This window comes from Tachypleus tridentatus, chromosome 12 (assembly GCF_004210375.1).
Source record: "Tachypleus tridentatus isolate NWPU-2018 chromosome 12, ASM421037v1, whole genome shotgun sequence".
In the NCBI taxonomy this organism is placed as follows: Eukaryota; Metazoa; Arthropoda; class Merostomata; order Xiphosura; family Limulidae; genus Tachypleus; species Tachypleus tridentatus.
In genome coordinates, this window is record NC_134836.1 from 7,365,060 (window position 1) to 7,377,746 (window position 12,687).

The 12,687-nt window shown below is 32.1% G+C and overlaps 1 protein-coding gene across 6 annotated transcripts in view; it reads right to left on the reverse strand.

Annotated features, from left to right (window-relative positions):
* The window catches only part of LOC143233526 (cholinephosphotransferase 1-like), a 61,211-nt gene that overhangs the window by 24,007 nt on the left and 24,517 nt on the right, over nucleotides 1-12,687 (reverse strand). For all 6 annotated transcript variants that reach the window (XM_076469833.1, XM_076469836.1, XM_076469832.1 and 3 more), the window contains exons 5-6: nucleotides 8,756-8,897; nucleotides 5,429-5,513 (exon numbers count right to left, since the gene is read on the reverse strand). In XM_076469833.1, the coding sequence (XP_076325948.1) occupies nucleotides 5,429-5,513; nucleotides 8,756-8,897 (227 nt within the window). The remainder of the gene's footprint in view (nucleotides 1-5,428; nucleotides 5,514-8,755; nucleotides 8,898-12,687) is intronic.

Here is a 12,687-nt window from a genome sequence, read left to right on the forward strand (position 1 = left end):
TGAAAGGCTAGAACATGTGAGGCAGAGAAATGGGTAAAGAGTTTCCTGGTTCTGGCATTTACCATGATAGCTCATGGAAGGTATGGTCTGAAGTAGATAATAAAATATTTCTCAACCCATATAAGCCATATTTACATATATAAAAATATTATTATAGTGATCTTATGGAAAACCCTACCTTAACATCAAGCACTTTAAAATCCAGAACAGATGGGATCAACACTTTCTGTTACCCATGGCTCAGTGAAGATTTAGGGAAGTAAATATACCCTGTGAAATAACAAACTTGCCATTAGGTGGCTTCTGAGAAGAAAAGGATACAAAAAAAAAAAAAAAAGCACTTACCCATTAGATGGTGAAAAAAATGGAGAATGGCACCTGGTGACAAATTATATTTTGAGGGAGATAAACACTTCCAAATCACAGAAGTAATGGGAAATTAATGTATTGAGTGTAGTCCACATATATAGGTTTTTGAAAGTGAAGGCCAAATTGTAAGTTAAGCTGCAGATTTGATGTAATGAGATATGACAGTCACAGCTTGCAAAAATCTCTATTCATGGAAGAATATATGATCCAGGTGAGTTGATAAATACACCAGTGAATATAAAGAGATCGTAGTAAGAAAAGGGAAATCCATTGCAAGAATAAATGATCTCAGAAATCTTAAATTTAAGCCATGTGTAACACATACCCATTTGAACCACAAACAACAGATGATAATGATCAGTACAATCATATAGGGTCAAGATGTGAAGAAGAGAAATGGGAAAGAAGGAACAATCTCACTCACAAGCTGTTGCAGGAAGAAATAAGCAGTCAGGGAACAAATTAAAGGAGTGATCAAATACATAAATATCACATCTGTGATGACATAAGAAAGAAGGAAGGAAGTTTTTGAAAGGAGATGGTATAATAAAGAAGAGACTCGTGGTTCAAACAAGGTCTGTTTAAGGTCATATAACATTACATAAAGATTCCAGCTAGCCAAATGAAAGAGATAAAAAAAAATGAAGGAGGTCCAGAACAGGTAGAGAAAAATGGACAAGTAAAGATGGAACCATAGCAAAAAAAAAAAAAAAAAAAAGGTAGCATAATAGCCTGCTACAGTAGGAACCAAAATCCTCAGTTGAACAAGGGAAAGAGGCTTAAAAATGGGCGACAAGAAGACTGCATGGTGAAAGAGAGTAGCAGATGTACTAGTTATGCCACTGCCGTTGATAGATAAACAGATCAGAAGTGTTATATAAACAGAATAAAAATAAGAACCTGACTAACAAGCAAGGAAATGCACAAATACAAGTGAATACAAGAGATGGTACTCCAAGGTGAAAGAAAGAGATGAGAACAGTCCTATCTGAGGATAACCACAGCCAGAGAAGCTGGTTGACATATCAGGGACCAGGAGAGAAAACATTCAGTATTAACAGAAGTATTAAGTATGGATCATTGGTGCACCCAATTGCAAACAGATCCAACAAAAGACTTGAGGAAGGAGTAGTTATTCCATAGAAAAAATTCTGTTTGTTTCCACAAGGTAATAAACTACCAAGTTTAAAGCTCTAGGGCATGACAGGCAGTTCAACGAAACCATAAGTGAGCCAATAGCAAAAAAAGTGCAACATGTGGAAGTATAGCTACTTGAAATGAGTCCCAGCCTAACATGTAAAATGGAAAACTATAAAATTGTCAGAGTGAATCATAACCAAGTATTCCACTAGTCAAGGTACAAAAGATGAACATGCCTGATGGGCAGCCAAAAGTTCAAGAACACCGAGTATAAAGTATGATCCAAATGAGACCAAACTCCTGAGGCCTTGTAGTCATTCAAGAAACTTGCAACAAAAAACAAAAGAGATGTAAAGACACAGAGGTCAAGACAAGAGGATGACAGAGGAATTTTGACTGTAGTGTTGGCATAATCCTGTCACAAGACAGATCTTCAAATAGGTGGCAGCATTAAAGGAGGGGGGATAGAGGATTTCAGGAGACAGTCCACTGGTCACTCAATTCCATTGAAAAAGTCTCATGTGAGTATGGCCTAAAGGAACATGTTCAACAGATGTGAAAGACTCCAAAAGAGATGGAATGTCTTCCTGAGAAAGAAGAGGAGTAGGAGTTGAGGTGACTAGACACTTGATGGTCTCACAAGAGAATGTGTAAGATTAAGCCCAATGGAACCAAGACTTAAAAAAGACTTTCAGGTGGACCAAGTACTGACTGGGTCGGTCTAGTGAAAAAGAGGCAAAAATGAATCACTTATCTGTAATAATAATGAAAATGAAGTCCAAGACTGTAAAATGGTGAGAAAAGGCTCTCATGACATAGCTGAATACATAAAAAACTGAAGCAACACCAAAAAAAGAGAGCCCAAAACTAATACATCTGATCCAAGAGAATGAAGAAAATCTCTGTAGTACAAAGCAATCAAAATTTAAAAAGTCATGCAAGATGTCAATTTTGATCATCCATAGTCTGGGGAAAGAGGAGCCAATTAAAAGGAAGAAACCCTCCACCCTGAACTGAGAAACCACAAGAAAGTGGTTGACAGAAGAAAGATCAATTACAGGATGCCATTAAAGAATGTTTTAGAAGACAACAAAAAGATGAGAAAACCAAAGAGAGGAGCAGAGGACCCTCTCAATAGATCTATCATCTTACATATCTGATACAACAGCCTTATGATGCAGAAGATGCTGAGGACTTGAAGGATGAGAAAAAGAAAAGGAGAAAGAGTGAAAGTAAGAAGAGATTTGTGTAAGAGCTGGAATGATCCAACAGGTTGCTGAAAATTGGGTTCAGAAGCCTGCAAGCAGAAACAGATGTGCCCTCACAAGGCTTAAGCTGATTGAGTACAAAGGGAGAACACCACTGACAGGAAATATAATGGTGATTTGATGGGAATGGAGAAAGTAAGAGGGAGTAGATAAGATTGATGAGAGCCAGGATAAAAGAAAAAGAGATGGAAGGTTTAAAGGATTGTGGGAACAAGAATTGAGTCATGAAGTTAGAAGAGAGAAGAAACTGAGAAAAGGAAGATCTTATGTTGGGAAGTATCAGCCAATGATTCCAAGGTGTTAGAAATCCTAAAGAAAACCTCAGAGTGAAAATAAGGAGCCATATGAAGATCAACGAATGGGGAATATGAACAGCAGTGGGTAGAACATCACATTCCAGAGGGTCTCTGCAAAAGAGGAATGAAGCAAGTAGGGACAAAGAAGAAATTAAATTCTTGTCAAGGTACTGAAATCACCAACTATAAATCTCCAGAAAAAAAACACTCTCAGGATCATAGTCTAGAACTTCAGAGAGGAGATTACAGGAGAACAGGTAATAAAGGAGATGGATAAAAAAAAAAAAAATGGAAATATGAAAATTTTCACCAGAGTTAGCTACTATAAATAAGGTTCATTAACCTGAAGCAACTGAAAGAGCTCCAACTAAATTGGAAATCCAAGAAGGGAAAAAGGAAACTTCCACAAGTTATGACAAAAGAATAATAGAGACGAGAGAGATGAGGCTTTTAAGAATGTGAAAAAAGATGATCCAGAAAAGCATCAAATACACATGTCTGTAGAAGAAGGAAAAACTAAAACTTTATCATGGGAGGTATTTAGTAATGAATGGATAAAATCAAAAGCCATAGGATTAAAGAGAATGTAAAGGACAAACCTGAAAAATAAAATTCAAAGATTTGAAGGAAGAACACTGACATTAACAGGTAAAGAGAAATATAGTGCAAATCAAGTAGGAAGAAAGAGGTGGTCAAAATCAATTACCTCATAGACAGGTTCAGAAATAGGAAGCAATGAAAACATTTAACAAATCCATGTAGAATGCCAGTACTGTTTTATACAGTTAATGAGCATCTAATGACCACAAATAAAGTAGGATTAGTGTCAGCTATGCTGCCAGGAATGAAAAAATGCAGTAGTCTCTGTCACTTCAGAATTCATTGTGATGAAAGGAATTTTCTACATATTTTTAGAATGCAATAGCTGAATGACAATGTATATGGAAAACAAATCAAATGAACAAAAGTTAATACTGAATCAAAGGCAACACAAATATCACTGCAAAAAATGAAGTTTAAACTTTAAGATACGCGTCTGTTCATGAAAGTGCCAAGGAAAAGAATGAAGTTAATTTTGTGTTTGAGTGCTTGTGTGTACACCTCCTTTTGGTGAAGATCTACTGTCTCATAATGATTGTTTCATACACTAGACTAGCACAATTCATGATAAAGCATGTCTTAAGTAGATGATAGCTCAAGACATGCAAAATCTTAAAAGGCAGATGCACTGGGAATAGCTGTTGTGCAAAGAGAGTTAACAATATCATTTTGGAAAAACAAAAAAGTAAATTATTAAACATATTTAAGCTGTATACTGCCAAAATTACTGATGCAGAAACATTTGTAATTGAATAAAGCACTAATGATAAATTTATCTGATTATTTATTACAATGAATATAGAGTAATACAAAATGTGCTTACTCAGACTAGAAATAAGAGAAAAAATCAGCCAATAATCAATCACTGCCTTCAGCTGTATCAGTTCATTGCCTTAGCCTAGCTACATCAATAACAAGGAGTTTTCCAAAACTTTATGCATCTTTAGGTATGTGGGAGGTAAAAAAAATGATAGTTGATATATAATAAAATTATTTATTAAGCAACAGTAAAACTGTTACTATGATGATATAGCTAAATATGTCCCTAATCAAAGTAATTAGTTTCATGATCTGATGTGGATACACATTTTAACTATTTCTCAGATGGAAAATATAATGCTTTTTTTTCAACTTTTTTACTGCCCATTGTAAGAGTATAACATACAGTGTTCAATATTCCCTTTAATTACAATTTATATATGTACTATAATGAAAAAACCTAACTTATAATCAGTAAAAACCTCATTGTGAAAAGGATCTATAACACTGCATATATTAAAATACTAATGCCTGACATTTTATGTCACTCAACCCAAGTTTGAAAAAGTAATTCACAAATATTTGTATACACACTTTAAGAGAGTAAGCTTAAAAATAAATTATTTAATGTAACATTTAAAATGTAACTAATAATTGAAATAAAATTTACCTAAGTATTCTCAGATCACATTTTTCAACAAAACTGGTATCTTCCAGAGATTTTAAGTGTTTTAACTTTTAGATGGAGGAGATTCAACATTATTTAAGTTGATGTAATAATCTGAAATTGCATTGCATGCAAAATCTCCAGTCATACTAATCAACTGTATTTTTATACTTAATTATAGAAAAAATGGATTTAATTACAAGTTGTTAAAAAAAAGATAATTTTATGTTTTTACAAGTGCAATTGCTTTTTAATTTATCATTTACCTTTCTTTGATGTTTTTTTGAGAGACTCTAGAAATTCTTAAAGTATAATACAAGGGGAATTACCTTTATGTGCCAAAATGATTGCCCAAACAAAGCTGTCAATAGATGAATAACCATCATTGTGATCTGTGCTTCAGAAACATCAATTCTGTAAGATTAAAGTAATGAAAAGTTGATGTGACTTTTTTTTTTTTAACAAAGAAACAATAAGGTCATTGACAATTGTAATCCATACACTGTTAAATAGCTTATACCATAAACCTTTTTTCCTCTTATTTATATCCCCTTAATTAAGGATGAAAAAAACAAAAAAAAACAAACAAAAAACAAATGGTCAACAAAAATTAAGTGTTTCCAGTAAACAAAGTCATTTATACAGCACATTCTTTCCCAGACTGAACATGTTAAATAGTAATCTCCAACATAACTACATTCAGTAAAATTTACAATTTCAAGTACTGTCAAGAGAGTTTTATCACATTAATTATGCCATAAATTACAGTTATATGTTTTGAGGCACTGTCTAAGGTTAATGTTTCTTGTGTAATATAAATAAACAAACCAGTTAAAATCAAATATGATGAAATCTGTTAACCTACCACATTATATTTTCAAACAGTACTTTCCACAGGATGACGCACACTAATTTCTTTTCTGATTATCAAATATTACCCGATGTATTTTTTAAACAATTTTTCCAAAGCTCATGTTATTATTAATGCACGATACTAAAACAGTGGAATGTATAAAATTTATTGTACCAATTTACACATTCTTACCTTGGTCCTGGCCATTGTTGTGGCTTTATAAATTACAAACTTTAACCCTTTTGTTACAGTTCAATTTAAGTGACTGACATTAACCCACTTTGTTACATTAGTGGACTTTCTAACATGAAATTCTCTTATTCCAAACACAAATATTTTAAAAGGAAATAAAATTCTAGTTGTAAGTTACATACTGAAGGTAGTGAAGAAAGTTAAATTACTTGTAACCAAAATGAATTCTTGTAACTAAAGTGGAAACCTCCATTGGAACATTATCCAAGATAATTCACATGGATTAAGGTCAAAACAAATGATATAAGAACAGTTTTCACCTGCTTAACAAAAAATCAAACAGTTTGAAAGCAGTATGACAAAACAAATGGAAGCAGGACGAGGTAATTTTTTACCGTATGTGTGCAAAATCTTATGAAATTTATCTACCTAGCAATACAACATTTAAAGAATAATACTTAAGTCTGAATATTTGTAGAACAGACATAATGTTTATTAAAAATTCCCAAATTTCATGAAGAGAAGCTTAAATTCAGTTACACAATGCATACTTTCATGATTACCTCATGGTTATAAGGTCTATCCAAATGAACAAGTCTACAGGAAAAGATTAAATTGTGGATTTACGTAATATTACTATTAATAGTATTAATAATAATAATATACAAATGACAGTTCAAACATTCACATTAAAGGCCAGCAAAACAAAATTTGTGTAAGATGTATAACAAAAAGATTTATTACTCTCAGAAGTAATTTTAAGCAGTTTATAGAGTGAAAATAAATTAAACCTTTTTAAAGACAATAACTTATGAATTCTTACTAAAAACTATTAATACCAGCTAATGAAGTAACTAGAGAGATTAGTCTAGCTACTATAAAGTTTTCAGACAATTTTAGGGGACAAATTTTCAACACACATGCCTGCATTGTATACATAAATTTCACAATCTTTTTGTCACATGAGAGTGGGGGAAGAGAGAATAAGAAGATATGAATTGGAGAAGTCTTGTGAGATGAAAGTTCCTATCACAGGTAGATGCTTAGTTGTATCAGTTTTTTTCAAGTGCTTTTCCACTCTGTACAATAGTTACTCAGGACCGTACAATTATTTAATTTTGGCTGACAAGGCAGGAAAATCTGAAAGAAATCTTGGCCACCTCACTTTCCTGATGAATCTGCAATTGAGTATCTATCTCAGTTTTCATTGTGAATCAAGCAAGTGCAGGCTAGGCCATCTAATTATATCTCTCTGCAAGTTGTTTAAAGCCATGTTATAAAGCAGCATATAGGCTTTGGCTTGTTACAAACTCAAAGTAGAAGAGTTTCCATTGAGTGTAAGGGAAAATGGCAGATTATACTACACAACAATGTTTTTGAAAAGTTTTGCTTCCTGAAAAGTTTTTGTTCATTGTGACAGGTACCTGGTGGGAATGTACAAATAGTTTTGGTTCATCACGTAGGAACTCTGAGAAATAGACAGTTAACTGTTTACAGGCAATAATGTATTTAATTGTGTTTATGTTTCTAATACTTTATTAAGTTCAACATAATTAAAAGTGTTTTGCTCCTGATTTTTGTTTGTATTCAATGTCCGGTGCATCACATTGCAGTGTCCAACAGTAGTCAGCAAGCATTGGCGAATTCCAGTTACCCTGATATCATTTTTCCATTGTGGCAATGTCCTGGTGAAACGGAAGATTTCGATGAAACGGTACGTGATGGGCAAATTTGGATGTGACTTTCGTGATCAGCAGCCAAAAATCTATAAGGAACACCCAACAGTGTTCAAAAAGCAAAAACTTTGTTGTGAAGTGTTACTAATCCAAAACTAGCCGGCTTGCTTAGATGACTGATAAAATTGACATTACACATTTTATTATCAGCAAAAAATAAAATTTAAAAAGTGTGTGCATGTTTTTTACTCCCTTGCCTTTCAATAGCTAATCACCCAGAAGACAATGTGACATGATGTATAGAAGGGGAAAAAACTCCACTTTCCACCCTGTACTATTATTCAGGATCCTAGTATTGATGCGAAATGTACAGAATGATGAAAACTGAGCAGAATAAAGTAGTCAGGTTTATAAAAACCTTTAAGTTATGGTTTTAACAGCTTTTGCTGATGAAGTGTTTAAAATAAATTATACTTACCATAAGAAAATGTTTACTGTATTTATAAATACCATATTCTTTGTTCAGCCTCTGAAGGTTTTTCACAGAGAGAGTATATAAATGTACTTCAACCACACTATGTCCATCATATCCATCACTGGTGACACTTTCACTCAGTATTAAAGCTCATCAAGCTAAGTGGATACAACAAACACATTTGGAGTCAAAAACACTATTTACATAAGCCATATGCTAGAAAAATAATTGTAATAGTACAAAAGCATTTTGTTGGCAAGGTATGATCATTAGACCTTTTTTTTTTTTTTTTAATACACTTTATTCATTATTTGGGATTTTCCAAGAAGAAGAGTGTATAATGTTATTTTAACATTAATAATCTCCATAAACTATTTACAAAATTAATAAAACAAATGATTTCTTTCACAGTAAGTAGGTTACCTGTATTATTTATGCTACTACTTCCTCATATACTTACTTTCCAAACAAAATAACATGTGTAACATGATCCTGCCAATGTGCTGAGAAAAATGAAAGTATGGACACCAAGAACAAAATAAACAGAAGTGAGGGAGATGATCCCAGCTGAAGAGCCACAGAAATGGCTAGGGTTACAAATACTGTAAAGGAAAGAGTCAACAGTTAGTTCAAAAGGGAAAAAAATTCATTCTATAATATAATGTACAATTAAAATATTAAATTTATCACCCATTATGTTTACATGGGGAAGATCAGTTAATGAAGAAAATAACCAACTAATCAAAATTAGTGTTACAATTATAATTGTTTTCAATTATTCTGCAAATTAATTACATGAAATTACAATTAAATGTATTGTTACAAAAATAAATAACTAATCAAAATTAGGGTATCTCATTATTATTACTTTTGATTAATCCAAGTAATTAAATTATTACTATCATTGCCAATAACACACATATGATTTGTTCAAAATGAACAGAACTTAAAAACTTGTTTTGAATTACAAAGACAGCATGTGGAACATATTTTGTACAACTTTTTGAAGTACCTGAGGTTTCAAAAATTTCAGACACCTTGTAAATCTAAAATGGTGTTGTTCTTAATAGGATTCCTAATCAATTGCTGACAAAGACCATCATGAACAGATTCTAAATACCTGTCTCTCTCATGATCTGACTAATATTTTGTCATCAACACACTTAAAATTAAAATCTCATAATTACAACACAATTAAAACCAGACTTCATCTCACTATAAATTTCTCAATTTCCTCTGGTGATCTGTAACAGATTATAAATAAAAGCCTTCTCCCACACCATTTTTTAAAATGTAAACCATCCACTGAAAAAGATTCCTCTTTCCCACTGAACTAACCCTGGAAATCCAACCAACCAACCTACTCTTTCTTGCACATTAACCTAAGCTTAGTATGCAGCCTTAGCAACCTACTTTTAATTTCAACTCCAGCATTAAATTCTGGAAGCATCCTTGACAAAATTAAGCTATAATTATCCTTTTCCTTGTAGGTCTTTATTAATCTTTTCACTATGTGAAGGTCAAAATGTATATGCTGTGGCCTTTTGCAGAATTACATTCAAAATGCAGCTAATACAGGAAAGTTTATTTTACTATACAAGTCTTAATTTCACAACAAATTTAAATAAATCCTCAATCTTTCCTAGTATGAAAATCATGACTTTCCCCCCCCACATCTTCCTCTAATATATTCACTACACCTCAATGAACTATAGAGTTCAACACAAATGAATTATCTATACAATCATGAACTAGAAAATTAGATTCACTTATAATACCCACCTGTTACATCCTCTCTTTCTCAAATTGCCAATAATTCTCTGATGTTTTATTTTACTTATAACCAGTTGAAGGGCAGTTTTAATCTATCAAATGATGCATAATGTTACTGAATACCAATTTCATTAAGTTTGAAAGTTTATCTCCTGGCATTTAGACTGAGGAGAAAATGAAAGTATTTGAAGCCCCTCTTGTATTAGGTAGCAAGCCATTTAATTATTTCTCTGCTGACTCAGAGGATTATATTAATCAAGTGACCCCAAATAATCATCAGTTTCCACATAACTTTTAACATATTTCGTGTTTCTTCAAAAAATGTTAAGCTTTTTGTAAACATAAATATTTTGTTGCCAAAATCAACTTTCTAAATTATTCATGAAGTAAGAAAGACACAGATTCAAGAAATCTTGATATAAAGAGATACAAAGCCTGTAACCCAAGTGCTTTCAAAAGGTGGACCTTTCTTTTTCAGGGGCAAACTGTGAATGGTGGTGTAATCAAATGAGTGCACATAAAATGAAGTTGAGTGCTGTCATGAAGGTCATTCAATGTTCCATGAAATATTTAGGATATTTTTCCATGTTCTGTTGTTTCACATTTCTGGTACAATGTGACCAGCACCGAGTGTGTTGTGTAAGATGATGTTAGGTGTATTTTGCTTTAGAACTGGGTAAAAAGAAAATATATATTCATATATACATAAAACTATACTTGAATGTCAAGTAACAAAAGGTAACACCTGAAGACTGATTGAAAAATGGATGTTAAGCTAATCAATTTATGCAAACAGGTATGGAAAATTATCTTAAATAATACATTTTAGAAAAGTTAGAGTTCACACAAAATGAAAGAAATAAATACAAAGTAAAAATTATTTTCTGACAAGATAAAAACCAATGATCTGAAATCATCAATTCCAAAATCTAGATTGATTCCACAAGGTTAAACAATGTTTAGATTAGTGATCCAACAAGCTTCTTTTACCTCTCTATTAGCTTTCTAGCATAAACATTGCTTCATGATGTTACTCAACACCCTTGATCTAGCACTCATTCATATACACCATTATTTCCAGTTTGGCCTGAAGAAGAAAGGTCCACCTTTTAAAAGTGCTCATGTTATAAAATTTTTAATTAAGTATTTATTAAAGATTTGTCTATAGATATGTGGAATCACAACATTGATGGCTATGACTTCAGAAATTTTCATTTTAAAGATTAAAAATACTTTTCTTCATCAGAAAATTTTCAAACATCACATGCATAAAACCTCCTAAATAAATACTGAAGATCTGTATATTTTATCAGTTAGTTTTCTATACCCTACTCAAAAACCATCATAAAATTTTAAAAGGTTGAAAAATGCAAAATAAAGTGAATATTATTATCCTCTTTAGCACTGACTACAAAGTACTAAATGACCCCACAGAGTTTGTACATCTAGCCTTTTCATGTCCATTTACTGTTTATTTTACTGTTATGAGCTGAAGTAAAAACCTGATCATAAAGCAATGAATCACCACTTCTACCATCAGACTGTTTTATATGACATCTTAAAACATCATCATTGGTAGTAAATATATTCATTCACTGCAATTATCGGATCTTTCCTACAGAGTTTATAATAAATAACCTTGGCTCCTAGAACATAGTGGGAGAGGATTTATCTGACTCATTTATCATACAGTGGTTGCAAAGAGAAATGTATAAAATAATAAAATACAAGAAAATGTTTATTATACAGCCCTGAACAAAGCCTCGGCTAATCAATAAATATGGTAGTTATATGGATGTTAGTCATCCTCCTGGGGTGGATGGAATTCAGTGTTATAGGTGTACGAAGTCCATAGGTGCTTATGAACATGCGTGTATATATATATATATATATATATATATATATATATATATATATCACTACTCCCTCATGTACTTAAGATGTTACAAAATTTATTTTTAATTACAAGTTGTACTTGCTAAGCTTTGCTTCTTAAGAATTGTTTCTTCTTTCAAATGGAGAGGGAAGATAAATTAATTTTTGTCGATTTCATAAATGCACTTTAGGAAACCAGAAACATTATTAAATTACTAGTGGTACAAATAAAATCACTGTAATCTATCTGGCTTTCTAACTAAGCTATACGAGAATTAAAGAAATTAGATCAGTCACACAGATTAATCCCCCATGTCTCAAAAGAATTAATGCCTTGTATATAACACTAAGCTCCTCTGACCTAGCCTTCCCTACATCTTTAACCCTAAGAACACTATAGGGATGGTATCACAGCTACACCTTTTACTGTATCCCTTGCTCTTTTGGATATATCCTCAATCCCTGCCCTTTGAAAGTCTAATCCGTTTTTTCCCCAAGAATAATCAAATTATTAAGAGGCAGAGAACCACACAAGGAAACAAGTAAAAATTTTTTTCTTCCTTTTTTCATTTTTGAAATTAAAATGATGAACTATATGCTACCTCTGAAGAAATGAAGCATAATTACAGAAAAAAAAACAAAAAACGTTAAATTTGTACAATACATCTAACAATTTCTTTTGTATTCTGTTCTCCAATAAAAGTAATATTGTGGTATCTTTCAAAAGCAACTGTTGGTTATGTT